General features: G+C 40.6%; 1 protein-coding gene and 1 long non-coding RNA gene across 15 annotated transcripts in view; one reads left to right on the top strand and one right to left on the bottom strand.

Moving 5' to 3' along the window:
• The window catches only part of LOC309615691, a 132,997-nt gene extending 125,905 nt beyond the window's left edge, over positions 1–7,092 (bottom strand). For 5 of the 9 annotated variants that reach the window (XR_014236969.1, XR_014236970.1, XR_014236971.1 and 2 more), the window contains exons 1-2: positions 6,794–7,092; positions 1,583–5,853 (exon numbers count right to left, since the gene is read on the bottom strand). This is a non-coding gene — a long non-coding RNA (uncharacterized lncRNA). The remainder of the gene's footprint in view (positions 1–1,582; positions 5,854–6,793) is intronic. The other 4 variants (XR_014236974.1, XR_014236975.1, XR_014236976.1 and 1 more) reach the window with 1 other exon arrangement.
• A 191-nt stretch (positions 7,093–7,283) lies between these two features.
• The window catches only part of RB1 (RB transcriptional corepressor 1), a 142,076-nt gene continuing 128,951 nt past the window's right edge, over positions 7,284–20,408 (top strand). For 3 of the 6 annotated variants that reach the window (XM_082365317.1, XM_082365320.1, XM_082365322.1), the window contains exons 1-2: positions 7,285–7,584; positions 10,362–10,488. In XM_082365317.1, coding sequence (XP_082221443.1) covers positions 7,448–7,584; positions 10,362–10,488 — 264 coding nt within the window. In that variant the 5' untranslated portion in view covers positions 7,285–7,447. Of the gene's footprint in view, positions 7,585–10,361; positions 10,489–20,408 lie in introns of all 6 variants that reach the window. The other 3 variants (XM_082365318.1, XM_082365319.1, XM_082365321.1) reach the window with 2 other exon arrangements.

Below are 20,408 nucleotides of genomic sequence, written 5' to 3'. Positions count from 1 at the left end.
GGGTCCTTCACCACAGATAGCTTAAGAGGCATTGATCTAGATTATTTGCCCCTTCATGCTCACCAGGACAGAGGACAGAGTTAAAATAGCTCTGAGGCTAGAAAGTAAATGTGTACTCCTTTCCTTTCTATACAAAGGTAAAGTGGTTTTGATCCTTCCTACTGATGGAACTCAGGAAAATCACATTTACCAATCAATACCTCTATACCAAATGCCAAAGTCCATGTTGATCTGCTCTAGTGAAGATACCACATGAAGCATGGCAACTTCTAATGGGGCTATCAACTGGTCAAGTTTATGGTAGTCTACTGTCATCTGCCATGATCCCATTTTTGCAGGGGTCAGACAGAAGAATTGGTTGAATGAGGATATAATGGAAATCATAATCTCTCCATCCTTTAAATCTTTGATAGTGATGTAAGTCTTCACAGTTCTTTCTAAGATGCTGTCCTCCTTCTAAATTACTCTCCTGGCTTGGGGGTATAAGTGCCAGTTTCAGGGACCTCTACATGGCCCATCCTAAATAATGGCTAGTACTCCACAGGTCAGGGAACTGATGTGAGGATTTTGCCACTTGTTAAGAGTTATCTGTCCTAATTATACATTCAGTGACTTAACCACAGAATGTGTTCATAGACCTACTGGACCTACTATAAGTTGGAGTTGAGCCAAAATTCCATTGGTCCCGATTCTAACTGGAGAATCAGGATGGTATCGTGTTAGCTCAGATGCTGTATCTAACAGTTCTTGAAGACTCTGGGCATTTCTTTTTTTCCAGTGCATAGTTACACTGGCAAATGGCTGCAAGTCCCTTTGGAGAGCCACTTGCTTCAGGAGTCACTGCATGATTTACAGGCAAGAGAAGAGATGATGTTTCTACCAGCCAGAGGGGTTCAGGGCACTGGTGGGTTCAAGCTGGCTCATATCAACTCTCAGGAGCCAACTGTGTACATCTCTTCTCAACTCTGTTTAGTGACATTATGTTGGTAGCTTGAAATTGATTAAGTTGAGAGTGTTTATTCAACAGAAATTGGCAAATGCTACAAATATGGCCCTTCCCTGCATGCCCCTCCTGAGAGCCAGTTGCTAAATCTTTTCCAGTGTCCCACAGGGGAGAATTGGGGGATTCAGTATTCTCAGGGTCACCCACTCAAATGTCCCATTCCTAGGTCTTAGCTGTCTTTTTCCTTTCAGGGACTAAATGTGGACATAGGAGACCCTTCAAGTCTATGCATTTAGTTGCTTTTTCAGCTCTGCTGCCCTTATAATCAGGTCCCAGGCCTGATTCTTAGTATAGTTTGCTTTAGGCTATAGGAAATCAGTCTTTTAAAAAACTGCCAATAGAGGCCCTCTCACTTTCTCAGGGTGCCTTAAGGTGACAGTTGGCTGCCCTGAGGTATCATTTTCTTTTGCAAGGTTTACAATTCCACCAACAGAATCCATTCTATCCTATTATCCCCATACTGTTCAAGCACCACAGCTATCACATGTTCCAGTGCCCCACTGTCTGTGTGCACTGCACCCCAATGGGCCACAGGGGAGAAGCTTAGTAGTTATGATATCACTGTATGGTCCTACTTACCATACCCTGGGTCTTTATCACCACAAAATCAGTGAGGAACTCAACTCCAATATCCCATCCCGATCGTCTGCAGGACACTCCTGATGCCACATCTTTTAGCTTGGGTTCTCTAGAAAATAGAGCCTGAGGTCAATTTGAGAGAAACAGGAGAGAAGACAAAGGGGAGTGGGCAGGGAAGGAGGGGAAACTAATATAATACTATAGTACTAAACTAGCTACCCTTTGGTATCAAGCCCAACTGACTGCTCAGTGTTGTGGGTACATGCCAGGCATGGGGGCACCCTAGTCAGCAGAACAGACATAGATCTACCCTCACGGACAGACCTGGCTTTATAGGCACGTGAGCCGTGCAGTTCTATAACACTCCATGTTAGACGGGCCTCGCGCTTGGTTTAGTGTTCTGCTGTCACCATCTTGAAAGTCTCAATAACTTTTGAACAAGAGGCTCTGCATTTTCATTTCCACTGGGCCCCGCAAATTATGTTGTCTGATCCTGCTAATATAAATTACAGTTTAGTAGGGAAATCAATCATATTCTCTCTCCTCATGAGTGTGAACTGATGGCATGGAGAGTAGGTCATTGTGGCAGGAGAACAGTACAAAGAGATGAAGAATAACAACATTCACATTGCCTGCTGTTGGATGGATGACAAGATACATGAATGCAGCAGCAGGGATTCTTTTTCTTTTTTTTTTTTTCTTTTTCACTTTTTCCCCCTAAACTAATCATAAACCCTGAATAATTCAGGTAAACTGAGTAGGTCTCTGTTTCCTGAAACCAGAAAGAATCTAAGAACACACATATGGGAGGTGATTTAAATCATGGGAATGAAATAGAGCAAGAAGAGAAGAGAGTTGAAGATCTTCTAGGCCAGTGCTATCTCACACTATCTGTGAAGGAACGAACTTTCCTTTCTTTTCCAATTTTTCATGAAAAATAAACTTTTGGAAAATAAAATTTTAAAAAGTACTAGAAAAATGAAATGAAAACAAAAAAGGCACACCAAACACAAGCTCACGCTTTAAGTATTTTAAACAGACATAAAATTACATTTCAAAAAACAGAATTAAAACAAAAAATAACATAGGATAAAAGAAAAAAGTACAGAAACTGCATTTTGTTCACTGCAAGTGTACATATAGGTGATTAATATAGAGAATTGCTAATACACTCTTAATTTTCTATCATTCCATGGTCATAACAACTAAACAAAAGGTTGGTAATGAACTGGCAATTTCTCATATTAAATACTATGACAGTATTTAATATTTTAAGTTTGTCAATATTTAAAGTTTTTAACATGACAAATGAATGTGCTTCTTGCTTGTTAAATCCTCTAATCTAGGTTGGATTGCTGACAATGCCACTAGCAGGAGATAATGTATATCTAAACTGTTTCTATGTTGTATTTGAGAACACTAATAGCAGAGAAATCAGTCTCTCAAAGGTATGTTTAAGGTATGTTTAAGGGAATGGAAAAAGAGATTTTATTTCATTTATTTATTTATTTTGGCCACGCAGCTTGCGGGATCTTAGCTCCCCAACCAGGGATGGACCCGGGCCCCAGCAGTGAAAGCGCCGAGTCCTAACCACTGGACTGCCAGAGAATTCCCTGGAAGAAGAGATTTTAAAACAATTTCTGCAAGCTCAGATATTCACTTTTAATTTTTATCTCAAATGAAGCAAATGATGCTTTATTTTCAAAATTCATCTTCAATTCTTCATCAGTAGCCCATTCCAAAGATTTATCCTATTAAGTTATAGTTACATTTAAATTATCTTTCAATGAAAGAAATGGATTCTGGATCCATGAATTCCCTACGTGTGTTTATTTTCATGGAAAATAAAAATTCAAAATGTTTTATCACATTCATAGTTAGTTTCTTTATATTTTATATGTAAATGCCATTGAAATTTGATGGCTTTATTGCTTCATTAGTCAGTTCATGATTTTAGTACTTTACTATGACTTATGGCTGTGAGCTCAGTAGATGGGGGATTATTTCTGAGTAAAATTCGTACAAACACTCAGATCTTTAACTCTTGGAATCACTTCTCTGGTTATTATTTGGTTTACTACTATTATTACTAACCCACTACTGATGTGCCTTTTCTTGATGAAACAGGACAGTGAGGCTTATTTCACCACCTACAATTTAGGGTTAAAAACAAATGACACAAATTTTACTTCCCAAGTTTAGTTATGAATTTCAAAAAACGGGCTTGATTAAAAATTAAAATGACTGTAAAAATAACAAAGTTATAAAAGTAAACAAATATTTACATTTTCACAGATTTGTATTCACTTTTGGGTTACAGTTGACAAACTAACCTTAAAAATTTCACTCCTTCACTAATGTGGTCCTACGGCACATGACAAGGACACAATCATGCCACTGACCTGCAACTCACCACGCAGGTTGGAGAACATCTGAACCACTCTACACTCTGTTTAATGAGGGGTGTCCAATGATCACGTGCTTGGATATTGCTGAAATGTGAAACTCCTATAAATGCTGCTAAGCATTTACTCTTAACCTCTGTACTTATCTCCTTGTGGACTAAACATGAGCAGTTTACAGACCGGCACTGGTCCAAGGACCACACTTTGAATAGCACTGCTGGGAGAGCTAGTGGAGGAGCTTATGAAGTAACAGGAGAGAGGAGGTGAACAAGGAGATCATGGATTTGTGGAAGACTAGGGAAGTTTTAAGAAAGAGGAAGTGTTTAACTGTGTTAACTGCAAGAAAGGTCAAGTAGGTCGAGGACCAAAAAGAAGCCATGAGTTGACAATTAGGACACTGGTGACCTTTGAAAGAGTGGCTTCAGTGGAGTGCTGGTGGTGGCAGCCAAAGAGAGGCAGCACTAGTAGTCTTAGGAGTTGGGAGAGTGAGGGCACAAGTGGGGACTACCCTTTCAAGAAGCTAGATGGGAAAGAAATGGAAACAGTGTGGTAGCCTACAAAAAAAGTCGAAGGAAGACTTCTTAGACTAGGGGAGACTAAAAAAAAATTCTGATATCATTGAAGGGGCCTCAAACTGAAGAGAGTTCTATCTCCAGGTAGAAAATCTAAGAAAGATTTTTTTTTTGTCTTACAGTAATCTTACAAGTACTATGCGGGTAGAGGAAGATCAGGGGAAACTTCTTTGAAGAATCTGCAGAATTTCTAACACTTCTTTGGTGGTGCAACAGAAAGCTGTGGGGGAATATAAGGATGTTGATTGACTCAGTTCCTTCTGAGTTTGGTATGAGGACTTTATAGTAGGGAACATAGTTAAAGTAATCCATGGTAAAGATACACATCCTTTTGTAAATTGAGAAATCTCTCTTGAGCTATCATAATTATAGTAAACCCAGGTGTTGATAAGTTGGGTTTAATAAAGCAAGTCATATGAAGAGAGTTTATTTCAGTTCCTAGAACTTTCCTCTGCTTTCCTTCCCTCCCCAGTTTTAGCAAACAAGCATTTACTGTGTGCCCAACACCGTGCTAGGTACTAAGGGCAACCTCAATGATTGGTGTCTATCCTGAAGGGGTTCACTGGAGCAATATTATCAGTTATGATGCTTTTTGGTGGAAACAACTGAAAACCCCATCTCTGTTAAGGTCACCTCCAGGGTTGGTCAAATCAGAGGCTCAGTTATGTTACCAAGGACCCAGATTTTCTGATTTTCCTGCTGTGCCATCCTTAGTATATCTGCCTCATCCTCAGGTCAGCTTGTCTTAAGTCACAATGGCTGCAGCAACTGCAAGTGTCACATCCTCCAAATAGTTAAGGGGTAGAAGAACTATGTCATCCTTGTATCTCTTTTCAGCAGGCTCCCAGCAGACTCTCTTTGATCTTGCAAAGACCAAAACTGGATCGCTGTGCTCCTGATTACCCTAATCCTGGGCAAGGTGAGTGGAATTACCACTGTGATGTTATGTGCTCTCTGTAGCCGGGCCTGGGCATGGACCCTACCACCAGATAAACTTTTAGTCCCCGAGAGAGGGTTTCTGAACTTAGGCAGAACCAGCTGTTGAGCAGGCCAATGACTGCCACCCGTTTTTCACATTCTGGCATACACCATGGCATACACAGAAAGTGATAATCCATTGTACGACACACAGGGATAAACCCAAGAGCTATGACTTGCCTGAGGCTGCTGCCTCAGCCTTGCTCAGCTGTTCCAAGGATGCGGGGGGGGGGGGGGGGCGGTTCACACCAGAGCACAGCTGTATTTTATTCACAGCACCTCAGTTGGGAGGCTCCGAATCGGCAACCCACAGCATCTGCCAATGAGAGAAAAACATGTACTCAAACTAGGCAATCTATTATTATAAGTAAATACCAAGAGACAAGAGACAGTTTCTAAGCCAATGTTTGATGGTGGTAGTTCCAGCAAACTCTTCTCTGATGTCTTTGTGCCTTTGCACATGCTATTTCCCTCTCTTGGTGTTTTCTTTAACACGATGTAATGGATAAGTAGCGTCAAATATATCTGGGTTCAAATCCTCTACCCCCTGGTAAACCCATCTAACACTGTTCAAAATAAAGTAACGCCTGTCAAGGGCCACTATCAAATCTCTTTCAGACACCCAAGGACTGGAAAATTACTGAAGACAACAAGTCTGTTCTCAGAAAAAACACATCCTATAGAAGCACAGCCAGCCTGGTGACAACTGTGGACCAGAATAGATATCAACCCATCCCCTCTTTCTTGCATCTTGCCCTTTAAGACTCAGTAAAAGACTCAAAACGCCCAACCTTCAGGGCCAACGCCACTTTATGTGTTTGGCCCCTTTCCTCCCTAGGAAAGAGAATAAAAACTAACTTTTCTTCCCCTGTTAATATTTCGGTCAATTCTTTCACAACTCGCGTCGGCTCACCTAGCATCACCCACCAGCTCTGTAATATTGGGCAAATTAACTCCTCCAAGCCTGTTTTCCCAGCTGGAAAGTGTAATAGGACTACGACTCATTTTAAAGGGTTGTTTCTGAGTATTAAGTAGGACAATTATGTAAAGTGGCCAGAACAATCCCTTGTACACAAAGTCCTCCTTAAATGTTAGGTCCGTCGGGCAAACTTCTATTCAAATGCCACTGCTCCTCTGAAGCTGTCCCTTAGACATTTCGAGGGTGCTTCCTGTTAAATCATTTAGCACCCTATCATCAGTTCTTTGCTCACCCCCTTCCCCAAAAGAACTCCAAAAGACCAGTCACTATCCCATACTTGGTCTCTCCTAAAGGTTGGCAAAATTCAGCTCCTAAGAGGTGTTCCAGAAGTTTTTGTTTTTGTTTCGGACGACTTCGCTTAACGGATTGGGCGGTAGGACTGCGGGCGAGAGGGAGGGCGCCGCCCACGGAGCAGAGAGGCGTGCCCGCCCCGGGTGCGCTCGCTAGATACTCCCGGCGGGGCCTCCGCAGTAGCTCCGGATCCACCCGCAGGTAGTGATGGGGCCTGCGCTCGCCCACCAGGCTGGGTAGCGCCCCGTTACCGGAACCCACGCCTGGAGGAGCGAGTTTCGGGAGGAGACAGGTTCAGGCGGCTGCGGCTGCCTCTGGGCGGGCGCCTGGGCCCAGGCCGGGGCTCCCCTCTCGACCGCGCCCCCGCCCCGCGCATCGCCCGGCACCCCGGTGCCCTCCCGACGCCGGCGGGCCCGGGAGCCTCGCGGACGTGACGCCGCTGGCGGAAGTGACGTTTTCCCGCGGTTGGACGCGGCGCTCGGTTGCCGGGCGGGGGAGGGCTCGTCCGGTTTTTCTCAGGGGACGTTCAAATTATTTTTGTAACGGGAGTCGGCAGAGGACGGGGCGTGCCCGACGTGCGCGCGTCCTCCCTCCCCGGCCCTCCTCCAGCGTCCGCCGGCGCCTGCCCTGCGAGGGCGTCATGCCGCCCAAAACCCCCCGTAGAGCAGCAGCCGCCGCCGCCGCCGCGGAGCCGCCGCCGCCGCCGCCGCCCCCGCCGCCCCCTCCTGAGGAGGACCCCGAGCAGGACAGCGGCCCCGAGGACCTGCCTCTGGCCAGGTGAGCGAGCCGAGCCGCCGCGCGCGGGCGGCGCGCAGGAAGGGCGCCCCGAGGGTGCGTCGGCGGGCGCCGCGGCGTCTAGGCGGGGGCGCGTCTCCGCCGGGGGCCGGGTCCCGGCGGGAGTAGGGACCCTCCCGGTGCCCCACCGCCGCGGAGCGCCCGGAGGAGGCTGACAGGAGTCTGGGTTCGGGAGCGAGGGGAGGGCGGCCGGGAGGGGTCTCGGCTCCAGCTTGACAGGTGTCGGGCGGGTGGGGCTCGGGTCGCTGAGCGAAGTGACAGGTGCCGCCTTTCCTCCGCGAGACTGGAGTCTCGCAGGCGGCGGGTGATTTCGAGACCCCATCAAATGCAAAACGAAAAAAAAAAAAAACTAACTGGTGCCTGGTGGAGAGGTTTTTCTCCTGTTGAGGTTTGTAGTCCTCCGGTGGTCGTTTGACTTTCTGTTTTGGTCTCCTGCGATGCAGCAGTTGGAAAGTATTTTCCTCTGGGCGTGCAGCTGCATCTGAAGCCCAGTCCTGGGAGAGGCCAAGCAGAAAAGCCTTGGACGCTGCTACAGAGATGCCATCGGACGTGAAGCGCAGGGTCCTGGGTGTCAGTTGCCCCCAGGAAACTCGGCTGAGGTGCTTTATGGCGTTCCCTTAGAAGAGTGCTTTCAGTACGTGAGGATTCACAGCCATCGGTAGTGACTGGTGGAACGTAACTCTTTAGAGGAACTGGTGCATGGGCAAAAATATTGTGAGACATTTAGCCCAAGAGCTTGAGAGTTTCTAAACTTTTTCTTTTTTCTCATTGCATAAAACTCTTCTTTCATGTTAGTCTGCTTCAGCGTGCCTCATTATTTCTTCCATTTTGCGTTTTGGCTTTGAGCCAGCGAGGATCCTGGTGTCCTTTTTTGTTTTGTTTGTTTGAGTACAAAATTAGTGTTTTTGTGCTCACATGGAATTATTTTTTTTTCTCCTAAGTGGATTCTAAATTTAAGCAAGTACATGATAATGCAGTAGAATATGACAAGGAGATATATATTGCAGCAGCTTATTTTTCTTGATTGTGATGCTTTATGGTTAGAACCTAAGATTGAACGAATATAGTTGCCATTATTATTGTAAGCACTAGCCCTACTTTGAGACTACACATCAGTTTCAAGGGAAGGGGACTCCTTTCTGTCCCTCAGTACTCCCTCCTGCCGATCTAGTCCATCAGCAAGTCCAGTTTCTCTTATCTCCCCAGACACGAACAGAATTCGGGGCAAGTTGTTAAAGATTGGAATGGGCTTTGGAAATGGCTTGTGAAAAGCTCTTTGAAATTCATATATTTAGACTGTCTTATTATGTATTAATTAAAAATCATTCTCGCTAGTTTAAAAAAAAAAAAAAAGCCCAGGGATGTTCTGGGAGAAGACATTCGTTTCTGATTAAACTTTGATATATCCAGTACTTTCCAGTTTCCCTTTGTAAAGCGCAGTGAAGTCTACTGTAAAGAACCCCATGTTATCCACAGAGCTTGGAAGCATTCTTGATTATTGTAGGGTAACCAGAAATATTGAAGTTCTGGCCATCCCCTGGGGAAAGAGACTTTGTTTCTTTTATTTTGCAAAACTGTATTTTATATACCTTTAAATGATGGAACTATCAAAACTTCTCCTGTAAGTCAAAACCATGCAGTCTGTTCTTGATTATTCTTACCCATAAAATGTTTCCTTAGCATGGGCTATCAAACTCTAGAGGTTAACTACTGAACAAGGATAGAACCACTGCCTGGCAATCTGAAGCTGAGAAACTTACTTGGGATGAATTCAGGGCCCAGTCCAACTGCATTTCCAGTGACAGAGCCCATGTCTACTTTGAGAGTTGAGGTCTTCCTTCTATTGTATTATCTCTGGCTTAAGTGATACAATTGTAAGGGAAACCATCACTAGGAACAACACACCATCTTCATTCTTGAGATAACCAAAAGGTAATTATGTTTTGAAGTAGGTTTGGCAGTCTGGAATAGTGGTCAGAGGCATGGATTATAGAGTTAGGTTATTGGGTTTATATCAGGGTTTCCCATTTACTGGCTGTGATCTCAGGTGAGTACTTTAACTTCTCTGATTTGGTACTTATCCGTAAAACAAGGATAGTAAGAGTACTTACCTAATAGGGCTGATGCGGGGTTCAGTCTGCCTTCATCCAGGGTACTTTGTATGGGGCCATAGCAAATACTAAAAAACTGTAAGCTATGCCTTGTACTACTATTATTATTATTAGATGTCAACTAGACATTAAGTGAATGAAAAAGAATTAGGCAAGAAGAATTTTTTGACTGCCTGTCTTGGTTAAGAAAGATCAAGAAGAAAGGCTGAATTTGATCATCATGTAAGAAATACTAGTAGGCAGATTAAATGAAACATTGATTGTATTTTAGCAAAGTTACTGATACTGAATTGATTTTGTAATATTATCTAAGGCTTTCCTCTTGGCTAGTATCATCCCAGCTTTCCCAAACAGTTTTAGCTATTGTACTTACTTTCCTTCACAAGGCTATTTTGCTGCTCTAAAGTATGTGATTCACCAGACCAGCAAGCATTTTTCACTGTGTGGTATTCTTGTTTTGGAAAAGACCGAAGAAGATAAACATATGTTTAAATTCTAAGTGTAATTTTTTTCAAAGATAAATAAGATCCTAAAGTATTTAGTGATGCTGTCTTTCAGGATAGTGCTATTATATGCAAACTATTGAAACAAATATTTGCTTAATTAATTTGATTGTAAGTTTGTGCCTATTATATTTTCATTTGGTAGGCTTGAGTTTGAAGAAACTGAAGAACCTGATTTTACTGCATTATGTCAGAAATTAAAGATACCAGATCATGTCAGAGAAAGAGCTTGGTTAACTTGGGAGAAGGTTTCATCTGTGGATGGAGTCTTGGTAAGGATTGTCTTAAATTTTTTTGAAAACATTTTTCTAATTTTAAAAATAATTTTTAATCACTGTAGAAAATTTAGAAAATGGAAACTATAAAGCAAAGCTAGTAACAATTCTATTATCCAGAGGCAATTTACTTCTGATAACATTAAAAATTTTAAAAAACCCCAAAACTCTCCATGTAAGCCCCCCACCAAAGTATTTTAAAGCAAATTTTAGGTATCATATTTTATTCATAAATACTTCACTGTGCTATAAAGACTTTTTAAAAAACAAAAAATGCCTCATAAAATGATTTTATACCTCATAAAATAATTTTAAATAATTTTTTATATCTTATAAAATAATTTTTAATATCTCATAATACATAGTGTTCAAATTTCCTGATTGCCTTAGAATTAGGTATGTTAGAATTCAGGATCTTTGATAATATTTTGAAATATTTCTTCCATTTTTTCTTTGCATCTGTATGTGTATACCACCAGCAAATAATTATTGATGCTTTATATGTGCTGGGGAATATTTTAACCACTTTTCAAAGAACCCATTTGACAATCCATTAAGATGTGAAATATAAAATCTTTATTTTACATGTAAAATGTAAAACCTTCATTTTATAGATGAAGACACTGAAGTAGAGCTAGGTTAAGTAACTTACCAAGGACCCTGACTAATAAGATCTAAAGCATACTGTATATAACTACATGTATGATCCCGTACATGTAGTTATATGTAGTTACATGTAGTTACATATAGTTTTGTATCTTGTTTAAAAAATTTTTTTCTTAACATGAGCGTTTTCTGTTATTAAATATTATTTGATAACGTAGTTTCCAGTGGTAGTGTAATATTTTATTCATTATATGTATTTTAATTTGTTAACTCTTAACTGTTATATGACATTTTTTCCCCAACTTTGGAGCTGTAAAATAATGTGATTAAACATCCTTATTCGTAAGAGTGATGCCTGGCAGAAAGTAAGTCTTTGATAACTTGTTTAAATTCATGAATCAATCTCTGATTATTAGAATACATTCTTACAAGTTGAATTACTGAGTCAAAAGCTATGAACATGTATAAAACTCTTGGTAATTACTGCTAAATTGCACTCCAGACACTTTTAATGCGTTTACTTTCTCATCAGCATTGTAGTAGAGTACATGTATGTCTTTTTTTACTGATCAGATCAATGCAACAAAATATGCTTATGTACAGCCCGTAAAAATAACTATTTAAAACCATTAAAAAAAATCTCTGATGTCTTAGTCTATTTGGACTATTATAACAAGTACCATAAACTGGATAGCTTATAAACAATAGAAATTTATTTCTCATAGTTCTGGAGGCTGGGAAGTCCACGATAATGGTGCTGGCAGATTCTGTGTCTGGTGAGGGCCCACTTGTTCATAGACAGTGCGTTGTCACTGGCCTCACTTGGCAGGGTGGGTGGGAGCTTTTACTGGCTTCTTTTATAAGGGCACCAATTCCATTCATGAGGGCTCTGCCCTCCTGACCTAATCACTCCTGAAGGCCTCATCCCCTAATAACATCACATTGGGTATTAGGTTTTCAGCATATGAATTTTGGGGGGACACAAGCATTCAGTCCATAGCATCTGGTAATAAAAAAAAAAGGAGAAAACAAATCTCACAGTTCCAAAGATCTGAACATATTCTAGAACTCCATACTAAAAAGGAATACTTGAAGTATCTTGGATGAATGATATTATTGGTATCATCCCAAAGCACCTAATATATATTTCCACTGATTTGGATACTTCAGGTACAAAGCTGTTTCTGTGCATGCAGTTAAAGAGTCCTTCACTTCTCTCTCTTCCATAAATACTAGGCTTTTAGTTTTCAGAAAGTTGAGAAGAGGTAGTTGTATAAAGAGTTTGGTGAGTATAGATAGTTTCCAACTTTTAAGCTGGTTGTGTTCCAAATCTCTTTGCAAGTACAATATGGTAGTTAGATTTCCAGGCTGGTTCACAGAAAACTTTTTTTTTTTTTTTTTTTTAACTGAACTGTAGCAGTTAATAGTTTTGGGCTTTGGACTTGAATATATATATATATATATATATATATATATATATATATATATATATATATATATATGAATAAATGTTCCTGCTTTTGTATCCTACCCTTTTCTCCTCCTGGCTTTGTCCCTACTTTCTATGGGAACTGGCACAGTTTAAAACTCATCTCCTGATGGAGCTCATGATGGGGACTAGGACATGTGAAATCATTCTTGGTTGTGTGCTGAGGAAGACAAGAAAGGAATTTCATGTTACCTTTGGGATTTGGGGTACCTTTTTGTTGGGTACGACTGGATGATGTTGTATTGTCCTGTTATAATTCACCAGACTTTCACATAGAAATATTATTTTAAGTGATAGTTAAGTTTTTGAGGGTTGACCTGATAATTTAACCTTCATTTATACAGTAATTTCTAAGGGAGAATATGAGCCAGTGTGTGCTGAGAAGCGAATGAATGACAAAATGAACCTGTTTCCTATGCAGCCGTTCTAGTTGCGATTGGCTATCTTCTTTGAAACAAGAAGAGGAATGTGGTAACTTAGGGCACTTTTTGGCAACTGAAAATAGATAATGTTTATTGGAATAGAGGATGGGTTAAGAGCAAGGATTTGTCATCAGACTGGACTGACTCAAGTCTCAGATCTACCATTTACTGGCTCTGTGATCTCGAAAAGTTACCTAAAATCTCCAAGCCTCAGTTTTTTTATTTGTAAAGGGAACTAACAATGATTTTTGGAACTTGGAGTTATTTTGTGGATTAAATAAATTCATGCATATAAAGCACTTATTAGTGTAAATGAGTGCCTATATTAGGTCATGCAAGCGGAATTATTTGACTTAAGAACTACTGCAGAAAATCTTACATTAATATTTTTTTAGGAGAATTTAAGAATCAGTTAAAATGGTTGAAGTTTTAAACGGATGTATAGTGATTCTGATGCAGTATTTTTGCTAAAATCCACATTTTTAAGTTCTTCAGAGTAAAAAAAGTTGTTTATACATACATGAAAGCATATATTAATTCTTTTAAAGGAAAGGTTTGTGGTATTTTGTCTAGAAATTTCTCCTTGTATAAATGTTTAGTAAGTATGTAATAGGTGATTGCTGTCGTAAGATTAGATTGTGTTCGTGCTGCTTGTAGCATATGAATAAAATAAGGAACTTTCCATCAAGAAATTGGCCAGGATTGCTTTTCATACTGTGACTTATGGTGAATCAGTTGTTGGAATTTTGGTTTTCTTTCTGTATCTTGAATGACAGTGTGGTAGAATAGAAAAGACCTTGGACCTCAGAGCAAAAAACTCTGTAGTTGTAATGTAGCTATATGATCTTAGGCAAATTGGTTAATTCTCCAGTCTTGGTTTGCTCATCTGTAAAGCAGAAATGATGTCTGAATGTCAGTTTCTTAGGGCTTTGCGTGTGTATGTGTGTGTGTGTGTATGTTTTTTGTGTGTATATATTCAAGGGCTTTGAAATATATTGCCCTTGATAGAGGCATTTTTATAGGTCATTATATTTAGAAAGATAACTGAAAAAAATAGTTTGGAATTGGAGTAATACTAGGCATTCCATTTAAGCTATACTGCAGAAATATGAAGGGGTTTCTTACTATCGTTAGAAAGCAGAATATCTATTTTAAAATTATGTGTAGTGAAAGGTCTCTGCCTGTAGTTTTCTAGTCGTTAGTAATATATGTACCCTTTCTGTCTGGCGTTGGTGCTGGTATCCTGGTTGTATGTGGATGGTGCTGAGCCAAGTGCACTTCAGAACATGTACGTGAACGTTATATTTGTATTACAGTTGTAGGATATTTGCAGCTTCTTTTATTTCTGTTTCCAATCCTCAGATTAATTTTTTTAAACATTTTATTATGGAGAATTGCAGATATTTATAAAAGTAGATAGAGAAAATGGTATGAATTCTTATATACCTCTTAACCAGCTTCAACAGTTATCAGTCATAGCCAAACTCTATTTCTCCCTGACCCCAGATTATTTTGAAGTATCCCAGATATGATGTTTCATCTGTACATATTTCAGTATGTATGGGGAAAAAAATAAGAACTCTTAAAAAAATGACCACAGTTCATCACACCTGACAAAATTAATGAAAATTCCTTAATATCAAGTATCCAGTGTTCAAATTTTCTTGATTGTTTCATAAATTCTTTTTTTTTTTTTTTCAGTATGTTCTAATGAGGATTTAAATAAGGTCCATACAGTATGATTGGTTGACTTGTGTCTTAAATCTCTTTTAATCTGTTGGTTTCATGTCTTCCTTCCCTCCCCCTTTTCCTTTCTTTACTTCTTTTTTTTTTTTCAATTTATTTGTTGAAGAAACTGGATTGTTTATCCTGTGGAGTTTCTTACTGTGTGTATTTTACAGGTTGTACCTCCTTCATTGTTTAACATATTTGCTAATTCTCTGTGTTTCCTAGAAATGGATCTAGAGGCCTGATCAGATCCTGGTTTGATATTTTCCAGAAGAAATACTTCAGAGATGTTGTTGTGTATGACTATTAGTAGACACATAATGTCTTGTTATCTCTCTCTCTTTTTTTTTTTTTTGATGTAAGCTATTATTGATGACCATTGACTAGATCCATTAGGGGCTGCTAAATGGTGAACTGATAATTTTATCATTCCGTATTCAGTTATTAGTTGTAATTCTTCTGTAAATGGAAACTTTCCTCCATCAATTATTCTTATTAAGTACATATCATTCAGGAAAGGTAGGATAAGTGCTTTATTCTTTGCTTTTATTGACTAGTTTTAAAGCTGATGAGTTTGTTTTGTAATATTCTGTAACGGTGACCGATGATTATAATCATCTTTTCAAGTATTATCTTGACAGTACCAATAGCCCAGTTTGACTGTACATAGACATTTAATAAGATCTTTACTCAGTGATAGTATGACATAGAGTTGACCCTTGAACAGTGTGCGGGTTAGGGGCGCCAACCCTCCACACAGTCAACAATCTGCATATGCAGTTCCTTCGTATACAAGGTTCCTCTGTTTCCGCAGTTTCACGTCTGAAGGTTCAGCCAACCTTAGGTCACGTAGTAGTATAGTATTTACTACTGAAAAAAAGTCTGCCTGTAAGTGGATGCACACAGTTCATAGCCATGTTCTTCAAGGGTCAGATGTATTTTGTAACATCAAGAATGAAATGGATGTGAGATCATATAGTATTTAATCTTTGGGACTGTCTTTTTTTCATTCAGCATAATTCCCTGGAGATACAGTGATGTTATATGTCAATATATTAGTTTGCTAAGGCTGCTGTAACAAAATACTACAGTGGCTTAGACAACAGAAATGTATTTTCTCACAGTTTTGGAGGCTGGAAATCCAAGGTAAGATATGGGCAGGTTTGGTTTCTTCTGAGGCCTCCCTCCTTGGCTTGCAGATGGCTGCCTTCTCCTTATGTTATGGAATGGTTTTCCTGTGCGCATATCCCTGGCGCCTTTTTGTGTGTCAGGTTTCCTGTTCATGTAAGGATGCTAGTCAGATTTGGTTAAGCCCACACTTCTGTCCTCATTTTAACTTACTGTACCTCATTGAGACCCTGTCTCCGAATACAGTTACATTCTCAGGTACTTGGGGTTAGGGCTTCAACATAGGAATTTTGTGGGGGGAACACAATTCAGCCCATTGCAAATAGTTTGTTCGTTGTTTTTTTTTTTTTGGTAGTATTCCATGGTATGGCTGGACCACAGTTTGTTTAGTCATTCACTTTTGAAAGATGGATGTGCTGTTTATAGGTTTTAGCTATTATGAATAAAGCTGCTATGAACATTTGTGTATAGGTTTTTGTGTGGACATCAGTTTTCCACTCTTTAAGTAAACACCAAGGAGTGTGATTGCTGGATCCTGTGGTAAGAGCCTATGGTAAGAGTATGTTTATTTTTGTAAGAAACATCCAGATTATATCCAGAGTGGCTGTATCATTAATGAAAGTTCTTATTGTTTCACATTCTTCCCAGCATTTGGTGGTGTCAGCGTTTTGAATTTTGGCCATTCTAATAGGTGTGCTCTCTCATTGTTTTAATTTGCAATTCTCTAATGGTATGTGATGCTGAACATCTTTACATATGCCTACTTGCCATCTGTACATCTTCTTTGGAGCGGTGTCTATACCTTGTGCCATTTTTTAAATATTTTGTTTATTTTCTCATTGTTTTAGGAGGAGTTTTAGGAGGAGTTTATGTATTTTGGGTAACAGTCCTTTTCAGATATATCTTTTGCCAATATTTTCTCCCATTCTGTGGCTTGACTTCTCATTCTCTTGACAGTATCTTTCACAGAGCAGAAATATTTAATTTTAATAAAGTCCAATTTATAAATTCTTTTCTGAATCATGCCTTTGGTTGGTATTGTATCTAAGTATCATTGCTATCATACTTCCTGACTTCAAACTATATTACAAAGCTACATTAATCAGAATGGAATGGGATTAGCATTCAAACAGACACATAGATCAATAGAAAAGAATAGAGAGCCCAGAAATAAACCCACACACATATATGGTCAATTAATTTGTGACAGAAGGAGCCAAGAATATACAATAGGGGTAAGACAGTGTCTTCAATAAAGGGTGCTGGGAAAATTGGACAGCAACATGCACAAAATGAAACTGGACCACTGTCTCACACCATAGACAAAAATGAACTTGAAGTGGATTAAAGACTTGAACATAAGAAACCGTAAACTCCTAGAAGAAAACATAGGTGGTAAGCTCCTTGACATCAGTCTCGGCGATGATTTTTTGAATTTGACACCAAAAGCAAAGGCAACAAAAGCAAAAATAAACAAGTAGGACTACATCAAAATAAAAAGCTTCTGTACAGGAAAGGAAACCATCAACAAAATGAAAAGGCAACCTACCAATTGGGAGAAAATATTTGCAAATCATATATCTGATAAGGGGTTAATATCCAAAAATACATAAAGAACAAACAATCCAGTTAAAAACTGGGCAGAGGAACAGAATAGACATATTTCCGTAGAAGACATATGGATGGCTTACAGGTACATGAAAAGGTGCTTAACATCTCTAATCATCGGGAAAATGCAAATCAAGCCACGATAAAATATCACTCACATCTGTTAGAATGGCTATTATCAAAAAGACAAGAAATAACAAGTGTTGGTGAGAATGTAGAGAAACGGGAACCCTAGTACACTGTTGGTAAGAATGTATATTGGTGCAGCCACTGTGAAAAACAGTACGGAGGGAGGAGAGAGAGATCAAGATGGAGTTAAAGGACACGGGCTCACCTTCACTCACTTGAACACATCAAAACCAGAACTACATATAGAGCGATGTTTGGTGAAATCGACCCAGGACTAGCAAGATGACTCTTCTACAACCAAGGCTGTAAAGGAAGAACCACACGAAGGCTGGTAGGAAGGGAGGAGAAGCAATCTGGTCGGGACCTGTACCCGCTAGTGGGGGACACAGAAGAGGAAGGGGATGTCACAGGCTTGGGAATTATCCATGGGGGAGTGAGGGATTTGAGCCACATATTAGGCACCCTAGCCCAAGGGTCCAACGCTTGGAAGATGACCCCCTTAACTGGTTTGAAAATCAGTGGGGCTTACTGGAGAGATATAAGAAACCAAGACACTGCTCTTGAAGAACATGCACAGACTTGCTTCATCCCAGTCACAGCACAGAGGCAGCAGATTGAAAACTTTCTGGGGCTCTGGCTGGCTTCTCAGGACCGCCCCAGTGTACTCCCCAGCCTGCACAGGGCTCGTGCTCCAGCGCCTCTTGCTCTGGTGCTGCACCCCACTAAGGCGCAGGCTGTTGATGAGAGTGCGCACACTTGGAGGGATCCAAGCCTGCTTGGACCCAGCCCCTGTCTCTGACCAGTGTGGAGGCAGCCATTGCCAGCATGTGTGTCAGTGTGTACACTCAGGAGGGAGCGAAACCAGATCCTGGGCGGAGAATGTTGTCACTCGAGTGAGGCTTCCTTGCACACACTCGAGAGGGAGCGAAACTAGCTCTAGGGTGGAGACTGCCATCGCAGGATTGTGTGTCCCTGCTCACACCTAGAAGGGAGCCAAACCAGGTCAGTAGCATGGTACCAGCCCCTCAAGCCCTGACCCAGCCTCTAACCAAGGCATGCGTACCAGAGGGTGGGGAGAGTGAAACCAGCACAGAAGTGCAGCCCTATGCCCTCGAGCCCTGGACGAGCCCCAAACCAAGACAGGGACTGCCACCCACCTAGCCGAAACCCGGTTCCCTCAGGACTCCTGTTCCAGCCCCTTGAGCCCCGCCCCACCTCTCACAGGGCGGTGACAGCCCTTGAGCAGAGAAGCCCCAGCTCTGACTGTAGCCACTCCAACTTCAGCCCTATCTCCTACCAAAGCGTTGGCTGCCAGCACACCCTGAGGGAAGATCCAGACTGTGCTCACTTCAGATCCAGCAGCGCTCCTACCGAAGCAGCTGGGCACACGCAGACTGCATAGAGACATTCCCACACGAGGACATGCCTTCGAGACTGGGAGAGGTAACTGCTTCACCTAATTTCATGGCGACAGAGAAAGTTAAACAAAATGAGAAGACAGGAATATGTTTCAAATGAAAGAGCAAGAAGAAAACCCTGGGGGGAAAAATACAGACTCTAATGAAACAGAGGTAAATACCTGATAAAGAATTCAAAGTGATAGTAGTAAGTATGCTAACGGAACTGGGGAAAAGAATAGATGAACACAGTGAGAATTTTAACAAGGAAATAAAAAAAAAACCCAGTCAGAGCTGAAGAACACAATAACTGAAATGAAAAACACACTAGAGAGAATAAACAGAAGGTTAGGTGATACAGGAGAACGCATAAGGGATCTGAAAGATAGAATAACGGAAATCACCCAGTCAGAACAACAGAAAGAAAAACAAATTTTAAAAAATGAGAAGAATAGTTTAAGGAACCTTTGGGACAATATCAGGTGCACTAAAATTCACAATATAGGGGTCCCAGAAGGAGAAGAGAGAGAGAAAGGGGAAATGTAGAAAATGTATTTGTTGGAATTATGGCTGAAAACTTCCCAAACCTAGACAATGAAACAGATATCCAGGTGCAGGAAACACAGAGAGTCCCAAACAATATGAACCCAAGACGTATCATAATTAAAATGGCAAAAGTTAAAGAGAGAAAAGGCAGCAAGAGAAAAACAGTCACATACATTTCTGTTATGAGTAATTTGTGTCTTCTCTTTCACTCTCTTTTTGTAGTTAATCTGAGTATAGGCTTATTGATTTTATTGATCTTTTCAAAGTACCAGATTTTGGTTTCCTTGGTTTTTCTGTTGATTTTCTGTTTTCACTAATTCTTTTGTGTTTAGCTGGCTTTTTTATTGAAATGTTTAAATTCCTTTCTTATTTCCTTTTGTGTATATTCTTTCATTTATTTCATTTCATTCATTTCTCCCCACTTCCCTAGAGTTTGCTGTTTTTTTGGGTTTTTTTCATTTTTATTTGGTTTGGTTTTGATTGTTGTAGGCTATGTCTGTGCCAGGGATCAGCCTGAAGTATAAATTTAAGGTCTTCTCAGGTCTTTTCTGACTATGTGCCTTTCTTGGGTGTGCACTGTGACTTTCTAATTTCCTCCATGTATTCGGTTGCTTTTGAATGTCTTAATCCAATGTCTGGCTCCCAAAAGAGGAAAAGGAGAAAAAAATGAAGAGTAGGGGGAAGGTGCCAACTTTTTAAATCTCCTGGCAGTCACTTCAACTAGAGGGAGAGGTGCTTGCAACAATGGGGGAGGTGCAACAACAGTAGCCCCCACCTCTTTGCCTGCTCCTCCGTGATGAGCAGCGATAAGTGATCAGAGCACAGATCTGTGAAATTTGGAGGACTGGGTCCTTTCTGCCCACC

Source organism: Balaenoptera borealis (genome assembly GCF_965194805.1).
Source record: "Balaenoptera borealis genome assembly, chromosome: 18".
NCBI classification, from domain to species: Eukaryota; Metazoa; Chordata; class Mammalia; order Artiodactyla; family Balaenopteridae; genus Balaenoptera; species Balaenoptera borealis.
Note: the sequence above shows the minus strand (reverse complement) of the source record. Positions and strands in the feature narration are given on the sequence as shown.